The sequence below is a fragment of the Sinocyclocheilus rhinocerous genome, unplaced genomic scaffold (genome assembly GCF_001515625.1).
Source record: "Sinocyclocheilus rhinocerous isolate Xijiao unplaced genomic scaffold, SAMN03320098_v1.1 scaffold7491, whole genome shotgun sequence".
Lineage (NCBI taxonomy): Eukaryota > Metazoa > Chordata > Actinopteri > Cypriniformes > Cyprinidae > Sinocyclocheilus > Sinocyclocheilus rhinocerous.
Genome location: NW_015635232.1, coordinates 34,869 through 52,897, shown reverse-complemented (window position 1 = coordinate 52,897; position 18,029 = coordinate 34,869). Strand labels below are relative to the sequence as shown.

General features: G+C 38.9%; 1 protein-coding gene and 1 pseudogene across 1 annotated transcript; both read left to right on the top strand.

Annotated features, from left to right (window-relative positions):
* Nucleotides 1-890: 890 nt before the first annotated feature.
* LOC107746770 (gastrula zinc finger protein XlCGF57.1-like) lies at nucleotides 891-5,589 on the top strand. Its single transcript, XM_016561061.1, has 3 exons — nucleotides 891-1,178; nucleotides 3,399-3,637; nucleotides 3,677-5,589. The coding sequence occupies exons 1-3, from the start codon at nucleotides 1,094-1,096 to the stop codon at nucleotides 5,246-5,248; spliced, it is 1,896 nt and encodes a 631-aa protein (XP_016416547.1). The 5' UTR covers nucleotides 891-1,093; the 3' UTR covers nucleotides 5,249-5,589.
* A 6,895-nt stretch (nucleotides 5,590-12,484) lies between these two features.
* Nucleotides 12,485-15,507, top strand: LOC107746769 (uncharacterized; annotated as a pseudogene).
* The last annotated feature ends 2,522 nt before the right edge of the window (nucleotides 15,508-18,029 follow it).

Genomic DNA, 18,029 nt, shown 5'->3' with positions numbered 1-18,029 from the left:
TCGAATGGCCATTATTATTTGCCAGCATGGACAATGTCTGTCATGGATGTTTTGCAGCACAAAATCTGACTGAACGGATAAAGACTGGAAAATAACAGTAATTTTAATTTGTTAGACTATTTTATCTACAGCTCGTTAGAGGTAGAATTCTTTAGTGAAATAAAGATGATACTTATTTAAATGAATTCGAAGGAGAGAGAGAGAGAACGAACGAACGCATGCACCCGCGAGCGAGCGATTGTGAAGCATTGCAAACAAGCTTGTCGGTTTAATTACAAAAACTGCTTAGTTATCACCTCATTGCTGAGAAATATATGTAGCTTTTAGCTGTTGTATTTTCAAAATAATCGGATATGTGTGTTTAGACGTAGGTCGGATGTCCAGATATCAGATGTGTATCCGATTAAAATCCACATTTGGAAGTGGCTCAGATCGGATGCAAAAAAATCGGATCTCGTGCGGGTTTTTGTGTTTACACGTGGGAAACAAATTCCGATCTGTGTCAGATGTGAGCGAAAGATCGGATTTTTTGTGCCAGTGTAAACGCAGCCTAAGTCAGACTAACTGAAATAAGCCTGGCTTTTTTGGTAAACTTGTTTTATGAAACCACAACACCAGAACTTTTTGAAAAAGTCAATTCAATGAATTGCTTAGCAAAATGATTCACTTTTTTTAAAAGCAATTTGAAAAACATTGCACACTACCATCAACTGCTGCTCAAAATTGTGTAAATTCAACTTTTACAATGTGTACTGACAAATTTGAACAAATTGCAAATGTTTTCATGAAGTTGTAATCTTATAAATGTATCTACAAATCACTAACTACCAATTAACTAAATATGAAGTGTCTGTATAATTTGATGTGCTAGTTTTTTGGAAGGGCTTGGCTAGTCAGAACATTTAAGAATATTAACTGTTACTCTGACTGACCTCCCTGGCCAGTGTACTGACTGCTGAACTAGGGAGCTGATTGAGAGGCATCCAAATATTTCGTTTGGGTTTATTTTTCTTCCTGTTAAGCAATGTCATCTTAAACACGCAGTTTGTGTCCAAACACACAGAACAACTCCAGTTGACGTACTATTATAAAGATGGCGTTTATTAAAGTGGAAAGTGAAGACATGAGGATTGAAGAGGATTTCAGAGTGAAACAAGAAGATGCTGAGGAACAAGCAGGTTGGTTTGTATTCTTAAAAGTGAACTCATTCATGTTTTCCTTATTGAAATGTTTCACTTTTCAGAAATAAATGATATTTTTTTTTAAATACTGTATGAGTTGCCTGATTAAAGTGATTTTGTTTGACATAGATCAGGTCGCCCCATGTGTGCAGACATGTTGAGATCACAGGACCAACCAGGTCCAAATTTTGCCTTCATTTTTACAATGTGTCATGCATTAAATTATGAAAAATAAGTAGCCTTATAAAAATATTTAGTGTAACATTTATGACAATAAGTAATGATAACCATTCATTTCTATCACTTAAAGGGTTGGTTCACCCAAAAATTAAAATTAGCCCCCATTATTTACTAACCCTCAAGCCATCCTAGGCGTATATGACTTCCTTCTTTCAGATGAATCCAATCGGAGTTATATTAAAAATTGACTTTGATCTTCCAAGCTGTTTGTGAGTCTCGTGAAAACCAACGTTTGTTAACAGGAGCAAAGGAAGCAAAGTTTCCTTACTTTAGCAAAGGAAAACCAGTCTCCTCTTGGCTTATATCAAAATCCTCTGACATTCTTCTTTACAAATCCTCGTTTTGTACTTCTAATTCGTGACCGTTTTTTTGTTTTGATCTCTCCCCTGCGCTTCTGCGTGCATCACTTCTGAGCGGCGCATGCACAACGCCAACCTCATACGTCATCCGCCCGGAACTGCTTCCGTGTACAACAGTGAGCGCAAGCTAGATTAAATTGATTATTACATTTTAAATATGGTTATTCTTCTTACAAAAACGCATTGATTTGATACAGGAGGCCTTTGTTCACCCCCCGGAGCCGTGTGAGGCACTTTTTTATTATGGGTGGATATGCCTTTTCAGTTCTTTTGGACTGATGCGTGCAACACCCTCTGACTGCCATTAAACAGCTTGGAAGATCAAAGACCATTTTTAATATAACTCTGGATTCGTCTGAAAGAACAAAGTCATATACACCTAGGATGCCTTGAGGGTGAGTAATTAATGGGCTAATTTTCATTTTTGGGTGAACCCTTTAATTATGCAACAGCCTATCTAATAAAAAGCAGTGCTGGGGTGACAATAGTTTAATGGCTGGTAAAAATATGTTTGACGGTACATTTTCTCAATTCACTGTTGGCAAGTGCTTTTGTATTCTGTCTTGTTTTTGCAAGCCTGATTTCAGCTTTTATTTTGTAGCTTCATTTAAAAATTAGCCACTAAGTTTCTAAATGCACAAACCCTGCACTGCTGGTTGAAGTTTTTTTTTTTTTGGAAAAGGAAATTTCTAACAGGAGAGGAGAAAAGAAGAAGATTAGGAAAAACTACAGCATCATTTTATTCCTACTAATACCATGTTATCAAAATATTACATATTATAGAACAGTGTTTATGTGGGCCCCAACCCCAGTGAGTGAAAATCCACTAGCATCTCGACCTTTTGAGTTAAAAATGACACATCCTTTGCAGAAACAACAGAAAACCAAAGATTTGTACCAAAAACAAATATTACTGATAACATTAAAATTGAAGTGGTCATTATTAAAATAACAGAACAAGTTGTAAATGAAGATTTACATATTGCGAATTTGTGAGATTAATCGTGATTACTTATTTTTATGTATTGACATCAATTGTATTTTAAAGGGAAGCTAAATCCAAAAATTAAGTCTCTTTATTTTTTTACTCAACCTGCCACCCCATATGTACCTGACTTACTTTCTTTAGATGAACACATACAAAGATTTGTAGAAAAACAATCCAACTCTGCGAGTCTATATAATGCAACCCAAAAAGTAGATGGTTCAAAAAGCCCACAACAACCACGATGGCAACCCATACAACCCTAGTGGATGAATCAGTGTCTTCTGAAGCGGACCGATAGGTTTTGGAGAAAAATAATATTTTAAACTTTCAGAACTATAAAACATTGCTTCTGGCCAACTGTCATACATTCATGCATTCACACTTGACGTAAAGGTAACGCATTGTGAAGTGAAATGATGTGAAGCACATTGCATGAATGCTTGTGTGAGAAGAGACATCCTCTTGAAAGTTCTGAGATTACAGGAAACACCTCTTTCAGTAAGTTTTGATGCTATATGTTTGTTTTGATGCTTTAATGCTGGTTATGTTGGTTTCGATGTCTATTTTGTGACATTAAAATGGTGTTAACATGCGTAGTATTTTTTTATTTGTTTTGCTTTTCCATTTTAGGTCTGATCATACTGAAAGAAGAAAGTCACGAACTGAATGAAATGAAAGAGAAAGATAAGCGTGAGAAGCTTCATGATTTCATAATTGGAGAAAAATCCCATCAGACTGGAAAAACGTCCTCACGAAAAAGAGCTCAAAAGACAGACTCTAACAGTTCTTTTACCTGCTGTCGGTGTGGAAAGAGTTTCAATCAAAAACAAAACCTTGAAGTCCACATGAGAGTTCACACTGGAGAGAAACCTTTCAGCTGCCAACAGTGTGGAAAGTGTTTCACTCAAAAAGGAAACCTTAAAAGTCACTTGAGAATTCACACCGGAGAGAAGCCTTACACCTGCAAACTGTGTGGAAAGACCTTCACAGCAGAACCAAACCTTAAGTATCACATGAACATTCACAATGGCGTGAAGCCGTTCACTTGTGATCAGTGTGGAAAGAGTTTCACCCGTAAAGTAACCCTCAATTACCACGTGAGAAGTCACTCGGGAGAAAATGGTTTAATTTGTCATCACTGTGGAAAGAATTTCAGTCACAAAGTAAGCCTCAAGACTCACATGAGGCTTCACACTGGAGAGAAGCCTTACACATGCCCTCAGTGCGGAATGAGTTTCACATTCAAAGCATCCCTTGATTCTCACATGAGAAGTCACACTGGAGAGAGTCCTTACACCTGCAAAGTGTGTGGGAAGAGCTTCTCGCTAAAAGGAAATCTTAAGACTCACATGAGAGTTCACACTGGAGAGAAGCCGTTCATGTGTGTTCAGTGTGGAAGATGTTTCACACGAAAAGGAACCCTTAATTGCCACATGAGGATTCACTCAAGAGAGGACTGTTTTATATGTCATGAATGTGGAAAGAGTTTCCCAGACATGAAACACCTAAACAGACATGTAATAACTCACTCCGGAGAGAAGCCTTTTAAATGCCAGCAGTGTGGAAAGGGATTCCAATTCAATAAAAACCTTCAAACTCACATGAGAATTCACACCAGAGAAAAAACGTTCAAATGCCATCACTGTGGGAAGAGTTTCGGTTATAAAGTAAGCCTTAAGACTCACATGAGACTTCACACTGGCGAAAAGCCTTACACCTGCCATCAGTGTGGAAAGAATTTCACATATACAGCAACGCTTAATGCCCACATGAGAAGTCACACTGGAGAGAGGCCGTTCATATGTGGTCAGTGTGGAAAGAGTTTCACACGCAAAGGAAACCTTAATTACCACTTGAGGATTCACTCAAGAGAGAACAGTTTTAAATGTTATCAGTGTGGAATGAGTTTTACAGACAGGAATCACCTTAAGAATCATGTAATAACTCACACCGGAGAGAAGCCTTTCCTGTGCCATCACTGTGGAAAGACTTGCACAAACAAAGCGAATCTTGAGGTTCACATAAGAGTTCACACTGGAGAGAGGCCTTTCACCTGCCCTCAGTGTGGGAAAAGTTTTACACTTAGAGGGAATCTTAAGACTCACATAAGAGTTCACACTGGAGAGAAGCCTTTCACATGTCTTCAGTGTGAAAAGAGTTTCACATATCAAAGAGACCTGAAACGTCATTTGCAAACTCATTCTGACAAGAAATTACAGTGTTCCGAGTGTGGAAAGGGATTTCAGAAAAGTAGCAATTTCAAAAATCACCTGCACATTCACTCCGGAGGGAGACGATTTCATTGTGATCAGTGTAATAAAACATTTATTTTGCCATCACACTTACAGATACACTTGAAGAGTCATGCAGATGTGAGACGCTATTTGTGTTCTGTGTGTGGTAAGAGGTTTAAATGGCTCGGCGATTTAAAATGGCACCAGAAAATACGTATCTGTGTGAAATTGAAAATTTCACCTTAGCTGAATGCGGGCCAAATCTGATTGTCCAGCTTCATGACCATTTGCCTCCGTATACTTTGTCTTGAGGCTTCTTATTTCCTTTTGCCATGTACATATTAACTTTTGTGGCCACACCTCACCATCTCCTTTGCTATATAAAATATTGAGTGGTTGAGCTAGACACCCTCTAATTTTGATTCTATAGAGGTGTGTCGCTCCATTCCATATGTTTATATCTCGGAATCGTAATATTAGTTCAACTTCTGTCTTGCTGTGAATTGCTACAATATACATTATAAGAAAGACTATAAATAAAAGGACACACGCTGAAAAATGCACAGTTAAAGATATGTTATCTGCCTAGTATACTCCATTTGATAGCATGTGCGAACACAGGTGCACTAGAAAATGTAATCTCTGTCCAGTGTCTGCATTGTTTCTCTCCAGAAGTAATGAGTAATAAATATGTCTTGTTAAATATTTACTTGTATAAAGTAGAATTATGAATGACAAAAACTTGTCAATGTAGGCATATTTTGTGTCTCCAGTACTCTTTGTTGTTCTGTCAGCTTGTTTTCTTTTTCAAACGTGAAACAATTGCTTGTGAACAAACTAGTGTCCAAGTGCAAAAAAAAAAAAACCCTGCGCATGAGCTGAGTGTATGCTGTTAGAAAAATATGGCTTTGCGTGTAGGTACATACTATGCTGATGATGACATTTATGTCACGCACTGTCTGTAAACCCTAGTAGTGTACGCCTAAAAACCAAAGTATAATGTGGTAGATTTATAGAATCTGCTTCATAGATTTACAGAAGTAGTTGTTAAGAATGCTTCTCTTTTTCATGTGGTAGTATGCAATTCATCACCCATGAGCATGGGGCACACTCCTATTTCTTGTGCTTCACACAATATCCACATCCCCTCCCATTTGTCTCAGCTATTGCTTGCTGTTGTATGAATACCTGGCTAATAAGCTGTTGGGCTCATGAGTATAGAGGGTATGCACGTGACGTCACCGTCAGCTGGAGTGACTGCAGTTCCACCCACTGAGGGGCAAAAAGACTGAATAACAGCATTGGTTTTCAGCGAGAAAGCTGTGACAGAACACACAAAACACATCTAAAACAACAAATAGATTTGACAAGAAATCTGAGGTATATATTACAGACTGCCGAAAGCTACAGAAAAGAGAAGCAAATGGATCCCTGCAATTCAAAGAAGCAAATGGACTCTAGGCAGCGAAACACAGATCTGCAGTTATCATTTTATGTTAATGTTGAATTTTGCGGATAAATCATACCCTATATATTGTATTGTTTTATATCATGTTGACTACTCATCAATTAAGTATTTACCATCTTATATTCTGCATAACTGGATGTTTTTAAATAAACACTGACAAAAACGATACAGGTTTTTGGGTTGGACGATATATATAACATTGGTATAGTGATCACCCGGATTTAGACCAACCTAATTTGTAGTCCCCGGCGTTGAAATCAGGCACATATAAATGTCAGGAAACACGATTCCTGGCTGCACATCAATATCCATGAACCACTGGATTTTTGATAAGTTGTAAGGAACACTATATCAAGTCCAACAATCTTTAGTTTAAACTGATTATCTTTGTTTTTTACTTGCGTTTTCACAGCTTCCCTTTTAAGTTCAGTCATGCAGTACTGTAGGCTCTATTGCCACTCAGTCTGACTGAGGGGGTGTGTTCCGGCGGGAAAGTGGCATCAATGAAAATACCCTCAATTGTGCTGATTGGATTTTTCCCTAACTTTTTCTTAAGCCCAAAACGATTTTAGCAATCCTATAAGATCAATGCATGCCACGCTGTCGTGAATCTAATAAACTTGGCTACGACGTGTGTAGACTGAACGATGATGACACCTATTGACTCGTACACTACGACGCACGTTACTACAGAAGAAAAAAACATCATCAGCATGAGCTAGTGGTAAACAAAAAAGCATAATCACACTTTAGCAGTTGTATTTTTGTGTGTGCTGAAAAAAAAGTGGAGAACTTGAGGTAAACAGTTTTCTATACAAAAACTTGTCAATGTAGGCATATTTTGTGTCTCCAGTACTCTTTGTTGTTCTGTCAGCTTGTTTTCTTTTTCAAACGTGAAACAATTGCTTGTGAACAAACTAGTGTCCAAGTGCAAAAAAAAAAAAAACCCTGCGCATGAGCTGAGTGTATGCTGTTAGAAAAATATGGCTTTGCGTGTAGGTACATACTATGCTGATGATGACATTTATGTCACGCACTGTCTGTAAACCCTAGTAGTGTACGCCTAAAAACCAAAGTATAATGTGGTAGATTTATAGAATCTGCTTCATAGATTTACAGAAGTAGTTGTTAAGAATGCTTCTCTTTTTCATGTGGTAGTATGCAATTCATCACCCATGAGCATGGGGCACACTCCTATTTCTTGTGCTTCACACAATATCCACATCCCCTCCCATTTGTCTCAGCTATTGCTTGCTGTTGTATGAATACCTGGCTAATAAGCTGTTGGGCTCATGAGTATAGAGGGTATGCACGTGACGTCACCGTCAGCTGGAGTGACTGCAGTTCCACCCACTGAGGGGCAAAAAGACTGAATAACAGCATTGGTTTTCAGCGAGAAAGCTGTGACAGAACACACAAAACACATCTAAAACAACAAATAGATTTGACAAGAAATCTGAGGTATATATTACAGACTGCCGAAAGCTACAGAAAAGAGAAGCAAATGGATCCCTGCAATTCAAAGAAGCAAATGGACTCTAGGCAGCGAAACACAGATCTGCAGTTATCATTTTATGTTAATGTTGAATTTTGCGGATAAATCATACCCTATATATTGTATTGTTTTATATCATGTTGACTACTCATCAATTAAGTATTTACCATCTTATATTCTGCATAACTGGATGTTTTTAAATAAACACTGACAAAAACGATACAGGTTTTTGGGTTGGACGATATATATAACATTGGTATAGTGATCACCCGGATTAGAATCTGCTTGATAGATTTACTGAAGTAGTTGTTCAGAATGCTTCTCTTTTTCATGTGGTAGTATGCAATTCATCACCCATGAGCATGGGGCACACTCCTATTTCTTGTGCTTCACACAATATCCACATCCCCCTCCCTTTTGTCTCAGCTATTGCTTGCTGTTGTATGAATACCTGGCTAATAAGCTGTTGGGCTCATGAGTATAGAGGGTATGCACGTGACGTCACCGTCAGCTGGAGTGACTGCAGTTCCACCCACTGAGGGGCAAAAAGACTGAATAACAGCATTGGTTTTCAGCGAGAAAGCTGTGACAGAACACACAAAACACATCTAAAACAACAAATAGATTTGACAAGAAATCTGAGGTATATATTACAGACTGCCGAAAGCTACAGAAAAGAGAAGCAAATGGATCCCTGCAATTCAAAGAAGCAAATGGACTCTAGGCAGCGAAACACAGATCTGCAGTTATCATTTTATGTTAATGTTGAATTTTGCGGATAAATCATACCCTATATATTGTATTGTTTTATATCATGTTGACTACTCATCAATTAAGTATTTACCATCTTATATTCTGCATAACTGGATGTTTTTAAATAAACACTGACAAAAACGATACAGGTTTTTGGGTTGGACGATATATATAACATTGGTATAGTGATCACCCGGATTTAGACCAACCTAATTTGTAGTCCCCGGCGTTGAAATCAGGCACATATAAATGTCAGGAAACACGATTCCTGGCTGCACATCAATATCCATGAACCACTGGATTTTTGATAAGTTGTAAGGAACACTATATCAAGTCCAACAATCTTTAGTTTAAACTGATTATCTTTGTTTTTTACTTGCGTTTTCACAGCTTCCCTTTTAAGTTCAGTCATGCAGTACTGTAGGCTCTATTGCCACTCAGTCTGACTGAGGGGGTGTGTTCCGGCGGGAAAGTGGCATCAATGAAAATACCCTCAATTGTGCTGATTGGATTTTTCCCTAACTTTTTCTTAAGCCCAAAACGATTTTAGCAATCCTATAAGATCAATGCATGCCACGCTGTCGTGAATCTAATAAACTTGGCTACGACGTGTGTAGACTGAACGATGATGACACCTATTGACTCGTACACTACGACGCACGTTACTACAGAAGAAAAAAACATCATCAGCATGAGCTAGTGGTAAACAAAAAAGCATAATCACACTTTAGCAGTTGTATTTTTGTGTGTGCTGAAAAAAAAGTGGAGAACTTGAGGTAAACAGTTTTCTATTTTAATGCCATGTCGCATTCTTGAGGTGTGGTAACCGTAGTATAAGCGGAATAATTGACTCCGGGCCGTTTAATTATTAGAAAAATAATGCACACCTGAGGTGGTGATGCGGCCGCGAAGCGGAGCACAAAAATAGGTTATTAATAATATACCATGAATGTTTTTGATAAAGAATCATTTAAAGGAATATGATTTTCAAATAATTGTAGTAATTGTTGGGACTAAATTAACTCAACCAAACAACATTCTGGATTAATCAGATTTTTTCAGACGACGACTTGCATGTACACAAAATAAGTCGGATGCAAAAGTGAACTTGACTATGCTAGTCAGAATGTGTGAATCTCTTGCTGTGGATGTGCTCTTCCCAAAACAATGTGCTAACATTCTATTACAGTTGATTTCTCGTTAAAATGTTATTTATACAACAGCTTCAGTCCTCAAATTTTATTGATGGGATTATTTTTTCGGAGTGTCTATTTACACTAAGTGCAAATAGCCTGCCTTGTTGGCAGAGGCTATTTACACTAACTCCGCCCACCAACGTGTGATTGGGCTAGTCAACATTACAAAAGACTGTTGATAGTCGTCAGCTCCAGTGGCGCTCATAGCAACTTGTCAGACGAGCTTATTCCTGTTTCCGACGAGTGCTTGGGTCAGCTGGCCAATCAGAGCAGACTGCATTTGTCGGAAGGAGGGACTTTGTAGAAAACGAAGCATTTGAGAGAGGCGGGGCATATAGGACCTACAATAATGTACAGTATTTGAAAAATAATGTGTTTTTTGAACATTAAAGCATGTCAACATATTCTGTTACACCAAATACACAAAATAATGATCTTTAAAAAAGCATCATATGACCCCTTTAAAGCTGCGACAATTTAGTGCATGAAGTATCCAATATTCCACACTTAATTTTTTCGGTTATTTAAGTGCATCATCTGGGTATTTAAAGTGCACTTTTTCTTTTTGGAATTTTTAGTGTGAACGCACTACTCACACTATTTATACGATTTGGGATGCACCTCTGGTATTGACATCCACAAATGAGCCAATCACTGTTTGTAGCACTTCGGGAATTCTACCGGGAATCGACCAATGAGAGGAATGCCTGTCATACCTCATTGGCCAATCAAATGAAAGACTGTAACTAAGGCCCACGCTGCTTTGTTGACCAATCAGATGAAGGCTCAGGCAGCGATATTGACCAATCGGGTAATTTTGTGGGTAAGTTATTACAATAAGTTCGTTAACGTTACCTGTTGCCGTAAAGTTTTTTTGTCTAGTGTATATACATTTATGTCATATTTCGTTATGAAAAGGTCGTTCATTATTCGTGATTCTTTTGATCATGTTTATGGTTCTATGTGTTATGTGCTCGCTAATGTTAATCATTTAAAAAAACTATACTGTTATTCGTGTGTTACAGTGTTTGCATTAATCGTTTTTTTCCTTAGATATTTTTAGATAACAGTTTCTATTGTCAATGATATATGATATAATCGATAATCAAATGAAAGACTGTAACTAAGGCCCACGCTGCTTTGTTGACCAATCAGATGAAGGCTCAGGCAGCGATATTGACCAATCGGGTAATTTTGTGGGTAAGTTATTACAATAAGTTCGTTAACGTTACCTGTTGCCGTAAAGTTTTTTTGTCTAAGTTTTTTTTCTGCAAATGTACAGTTCTCGATCTACTGTTCGTAACATTTGTCAACGCCGTGAAAACTGAGGTAAGTGTATATACATTTATGTCATATTTCGTTATGAAAAGGTCGTTCATTATTCGTGATTCTTTTGATCATGTTTATGGTTCTATGTGTTATGTGCTCGCTAATGTTAATCATTTAAAAAAACTATACTGTTATTCGTGTGTTACAGTGTTTGCATTAATCGTTTTTTTCCTTAGATATTTTTAGATAACAGTTTCTATTGTCAATGATATATGATATAATCGATATGATTTTGGTATTTTAATCTCTTGAAAATTTAATTCCATCTATGAGGTGATCTTTCAAATGATTTATGGTCTTTCAGTCCCTTAGTAACTTACATTAATAACCATTGTAGAATGTCCCATTACATTCCATGCCTTCTTCTCAGGTATTAATTATATTGCTTATCAGGAAAGTTAAGAACAAACTTATAAATTACTTAAAGACCTGAAAACATGTATCATGTGTTGACACTATATCCTCAGTGAAATTGTAAACGTAGGTCTTTAATACTTTTATAAGAGTCATGATGTAAAAAATTTAAAAAAAATAAAAATAAGACTCAGTTTCAAGATAAACACTAAACATCAAGACTGGAGTGTTTAAAATATACAAATACACTAAGCAATACATTAAGCATACATTGATGTGTTTATTTTATAGGCCTATTATATATATATATATATATATATATTGTATTTATTTTATAGAATGGAGCCTAAATTTAGGACGAAGCCGGAAGGGGGTCTGAACATGTGCGACTCCTTGGTCGCTCTTAAGAAGAAGGAGGAAAATAAGAAAAAACCTTGGTCTCGGGCTCTTTCCCCAGATAAGGTGTTGGAGGCTGATAGACAAGCTGTATTGCGCCAGGGTGAAGACCTGAGCAATAAAAAATATGTTCTGGGGCAACATGAAATGCAGTTTGGTGTGTTCAAAGGCCAGACATTTAAGTGGGTTGCTGAAAATGCCCTCGGTTATGCTGGATATTTGGTGGCAAGTATGAGGAGGGAATCATCTGATGTTAAAGACTCCAAAAATCACCATGCTAATAAAGCAGCCTTTGCAGAGTACATTGGACTTTTCCCAGAAGGTGGTGAGGCCATTCGTATCAAAACTGAATGCCCAAGCTCCCAGCATATATCCCAGCAGAAGTCTCCCAGTGCCCCACAGTCCTTACCTTCAGTCTCTTCTGTTCGTTCCCTTCTGATTGGCAAAACACGACATCCACAGAGCATTGACAAAGCGGTCAAAAAATGGTAATGCCACCAGTAGCCAAACCAGGTAAGCAGTCTTTATAAATATTAATGCATTTTTCTTGATCTGACAGTGCTTATAGACAGTTATTATTAGTAGAGTAAAGTAAAATTAAAAGTAATGTAAAATTTGTTTGGATTTTTGTTTGTTTTTTGCAGCAAGCAGCCTTTATTTTATTTAAAACATAGTAAAACAGTAATATTGTGAAATACTTTCACAACTTAAAAGAACGGTTTTCTGTTAATTTGAATGTTTTTTTTTTATATCTGACAGTGCTTACAGTGAATATTAGTACTGAGTAAAGTGCAGTTAGATTTGTGTTGTTTTTGTAATTTGTTGTATCTGTACTCTTTAGCTTTGACTGGAAGATCTGCAAAGACACCGCAGCCTACTGTGCCAGTGCCTGTAGAATCTCCTAGTATGGCCTCATTTGGGCCATCTGAGCAGGATGACCATGAACTTGTTGCCCAGGCAGGCTTGCTGGAATCTCAGGTGTCCAGTAAGTCCCTGAACATCTAAAAGCTTTTTTTGTTTTATTTTGTAAGGTTATGTATGACATGTTTTTTCTGTTCATTTTGCAAAGGAAAACAAATCTGCCTTCCTGTGGGCTGGATTCAAACATTGCCACCTGCTGATCAGCTCTGGATATTGAAGGTTTTGTTTAAGTATTCATCCCACAACCAACCAGAAATGGACTTCACCAGAGTGGACAGGATGTGGTGGTACCCTCCACAGCCCCCTTTTGCAGTTACAGGAGTACCAGGGATAGAGCGCTACTTTGGCCACCCCTTCTTTCTCTGGATGACAAGAAAGCTATGGAGAGTCAAGTTAACCTGTCCACATTCAGACTGTGTAAAGGAGGAACTCACATCGGCAGGACTGCATCAAAAAAATCAGACAGGTAGTTGATGTTAAAACTTCCTAACTAAAGCTTACTTCATGGTGTCTGAGTATCTGTCATGCAGGAAATGCAAAAGGAAGGAAAATGCTGATCAGCTGGAGCTTTGACATCATATCACAGCTTGACATTAGTCATAGGCTTCAATATCCCTGCATTCTTACCTCAAAACTGGCATGTGACATGGCAGTGGTCCGTCTTCTACGTCAGAGAGGCCTGGGAAACAGCAGCAGTCAAGTGCAGAAGCAGCTAGAGGAGCAGCATTCTGAGATCTGGATGCAGAAGGTCATGCAGTATCTGACAGATTGCCAGAGCTTTCGCAAAGCGGTCACTGCAGGTCTTTTGAAAAACCACCTGCAATGCTCCCTGTACCCAAGCACCGGTGGCTGATGCAGGTGTATGCTCAGGATGTCCTTCAAAGACTGGATGAGATCAAAGCTAGTATAACCTCACGGTTTGGACGAGTGCTGAAAATGGATTCCACCAAGAAGGTTGCACGCAAGCTTGCTGGTCACAGTGCTGGAACAGCCACCTGGGTCACAAATGTTGGAAATGAACATGGTCAGGTCATCATGACGGTTCTTACAGCAAGTTAAGTTACTTGCTGTAAGCAACAGCTTACTTTGGATTGGCGCCCATGGTTGCTGGCATCTATAAAAGGTACAAGGATGCTGCAGTGCCTCCACCTGAACTGCTGTATGTCGACAGAGACTGCTGTGGGGGGGTACTTACCTCAAAAAATATTTGAGGAATGGAAGGACATGGCAGACTGGACATCTGGCATTTCATAAGAAAGATTTCTGTAGGATGCACAACAGATTCTCATCAGCTCTATTCAACGTTCATGGCCCACCTCAGTCGCTGTATTTTCTTCGGGGATCAGGAGGACGTGGACAGGCTTATAAGGGCAAAGCGTGCAGAGTTGGAGGCTCAGCTGATGCAACCTTCAGATGCTGATGTTTTGCGTTGCCTTAGTAAGAGTGAACTGGCCCTACACTGTAAAAGAACAACACGTGGCACAAGGGAGATTGTAGATCTCACCTCCCAGCTGATCAATTCCTTTGAAGGGGAGAGGGGACGTGACACTTTGGGTGTGCCTCTCATCAATTCTGCTCGAATGGCTGAGATATGGAAGTCTCAGAGGAAGCATGTAGCCTGCATTCAGGATCCCTCTGGTGTACAGCTCTACGTGCAGACAGGAACCCTGACAAAGGGAGGGCACACTCTGCCAACATATAGGTGTGCAAGAGGTTCAACTTCTTTAGAATCGTTCCACCTACATCTAAACAGGTTAATTCCAGGTAAAGTAACTGTCCTGTAAGTCTTTTAAATTAAATGTATTATGTTTGTAACATAAGTGTTCTGTCATTTACATTTTAGGGACGCTGGCCAGTGATAAATTTTTCCAGGCCTACCTGTTGGATGGATTGGCCAGGTGGAATGAAGACAGAGCAGATGCTGCAACCTCTCAGGGCAAGCAGGGGCACCATTCATACAGTGGCCTTCTTCGTCATGCTACTAATGTGCTGGGAGAAGATGTTCTTGGACAGAAGCTGGTGCCATTTACTACTCCACATCAATATACAGGTACTTTCATTGCAGTTGTCTGTCAAAGTTAACTGAGCATTAGTCGTTATTATACTGTATTATGAAAGTTGTGAAAAATTGTGAACGGTAAATTTGTGGTTTACTGTTGACAAATAATTTTTTTCTTTTGTTATGTGTTAGGTGAACTGATTGGAGTAGAATATCTTTACCAGCAGACCGGTGAGGTTGCAAAGGTCTACAAGTCTGCAATTCAGGAACTTGAGACTGCTGATGTGTGTGTTGCAGAAGATGAGAGCTATGTGGAACCTGTGGACTTACTTCATCAAATGACGTAACTCTCTCTACATTTGATGAAGAAGAGCCTCCCCGTGAGTTGCCCTCTACATCACGTGCAGTGCCCTCAGATTATCCACACGTGTTGTCCTCTGCACCATCAGTGGTTCCCCGTGTGTTGCCCTCTGCACCATCAGTGGTTCCCCAGGTGTTGTCCTCTGCACCATCAGTGGTTCCCCAGGTGTTGTCCTCTGCACCATCAGTGGTTCCCCAGGTGTTGTCCTCTGCACCATCAGTGGTTCCCTGTGAGAGAGCCAGCTAGACAGGCAGAAGGACACAGGTTTCCAAAAAAAAAACAATTTTATTTTATCCCAAAAAATAAGGAAAAGTCACAAAAAAAATATAAATCAACTTGTTCCAATAAAGAATCTAGCTAGACTGGAATAACTAAAGTCAACAACAAACTTTAACTCAATATAAAGAGAAACTAAAGACAACTGAACTGAGCAGAACTGACCTCCCAACTGACACAACAGACAGGTATTTAAGACAAACGGTGAGCTCACTTAAACAAGACAGGGGAAACATACAATCAACATTTTATAACTCAGCAAGTAAAGTTACAATTCAACTAATCAAAGTAACTATAACAAACAACCAAAATAATAATAATAATAATACAAACAACAAATATCAATAAAAAAAAATAAGTGAAAAGAAAACCAATCAATATCAATCAAATTCCATTTCCTTCACCCACCCCATAAGTTGGTATCGGCGAGCGGCATCCTCAGACCGTAAATCTGTACTGCTGCACGCCCCTTAGTTTTTTGCCAGTTAGGAACGCTGCACCAGATGGTCGCACACGTCACCGCCAAACACCATTCATACAAACTCCAATCCACTTCACGGTAACTTAAACTCAATAGAAACAAATATAAAAACACAAGAATAGCACAACGCAAGCTAGTAAGTGTGCACTCCAAACCAACGAACGAAGTACTAAACTGAATAAAGTATTCCAAATATGTCAAGCAAAATCTGTGTAACGTTTTCATTACATATGACAAACTAAATCTATATTATAAACGTAAAAGGTAAATAAAGAGTAGAAAAAAAATTGTAACTCGCTAAACAGATAAATGAATATATAAAGAAATGTATACGAGGAAAACATTTATGCAGTATGGCTGAATGAGTGCGGTGTTACCCTTATCAATGTTTGGCCTCAAGTTCGGCCATCACACACCCCCTCCCTTCAGAAATCTCATCGGTACAACGAGATAAGTAGTCGGCAATCACATTGGACTTGCCGGGGACATGCTGGACGGTAAATCGGAAAGGCTGCATAGCCAGATACCACCGTGTAATTCTCCCGTTGTTATCTTTCACATGACTGTCACATGTGACGACCCCGGGCTGGACTCTGCTTCGTCCACGGTGAAAGCCGATCCGGCGATCCACAGCGCGAAGTTGATGTATTTCCTCAGCGACCAGCATGGATCAGCTCTAGGCATGACGAAGCGGATATCGTCCTCTTATGGAAGGCCAAACAAAGTAGTTTCGCTTTCACAACGAAACACACAGTGCCTCCACGACATGGCGGCGGGGGTGGCAACAACAACACTACAGCGAGAATAAAAGTTATGCCTTCTTTCTTTGCCTGAACATTTGGGTGGTGTTATGCAAATCTTTCCACACAGTGACGTAGACATGTGGGGGCGTGTTTAAACAAGGCATTTTAGGAAGGCGTGGACAAGTCTTAACTTTTATAAAGAATATCTCTTTGGGTTTGAGACTTTAGTCTTTGCAACTTTAGGGATCTTACCTATGCACGAACAGCTTGTAACACTCCAAAGAGAAAGGAAAATTTGAAATTGTATCATATGACCCCTTTTAAGAAAATGTATCCTTTTTTTATCCAGTGACAGCTGGATGCCTTTGTCCATATAAGGGATTTCCTGGAGGTCATGTTAGTACTTCTACGAGTCCGTTTTGGACTTTCTGCGAGAGAGCGCCCTCCGGCGTCTAGTATGAACGAAACATACATAACGTGAGAGTGTTTAAGTTGGAGAGTGGCCCAAATTTAATTGCGGGGACGAATTTATGTTTGATTAAAGTGCGGGGGACAACGATGATGACACACGTGTGCACCAGCAGCGTCAAACGGACACATTCCACGAATTCCGTCACTGGTCGGAGCGGGGCGCGAAATCGTGTTGCTGTGCCTCTTCTGGTAGCTGTACCACGACTTACAGGCACCATCCTTGGCGCAGATGGTAAAACGTGTGTCGTAGTCATTTTGACGCAATCGACCCGGGTTCGAATCCGCCTTTTGGCTAACTTTTTTCTCCCTTTTCACATTTCTAATCACATCAGAAAAGCATTTATTTTCAATGAAAATGAAGGAAATAATCAAAAAGTTGAAAATAAAGTATTGGGTAGGGTTAGGGTGAGTGTAGGGAGGGCTTTATTGTCCCAATAAGGTGGCATCCATTTAATAATTTGAATTAAAATTGACACTCAATAAGTTATTATTGCATACTGTTTTATAATGTACTACAATACTGAAGTGCAGATAATTGCCACTATTTGCAATAAGTAAATTAAATAGCAGAAAATCCTGCTATTTTACTAGTGTTAATTTTGTCAGCTATTTTAATTTAAGTCTTAGTCTTAGTCCCGGGCTAAAATGTCCTTGTTAGTTTTTATCATATTTAGTCAACCTTATCCTATTTAGTTTTAGTCAAGTTTTAGTCGACTAAAAGTCTCAACATTTTAGTCTAGTTTTAGTCCAAGAAAATCTAAAGTATTTTAGTCTAGTTTTAGTC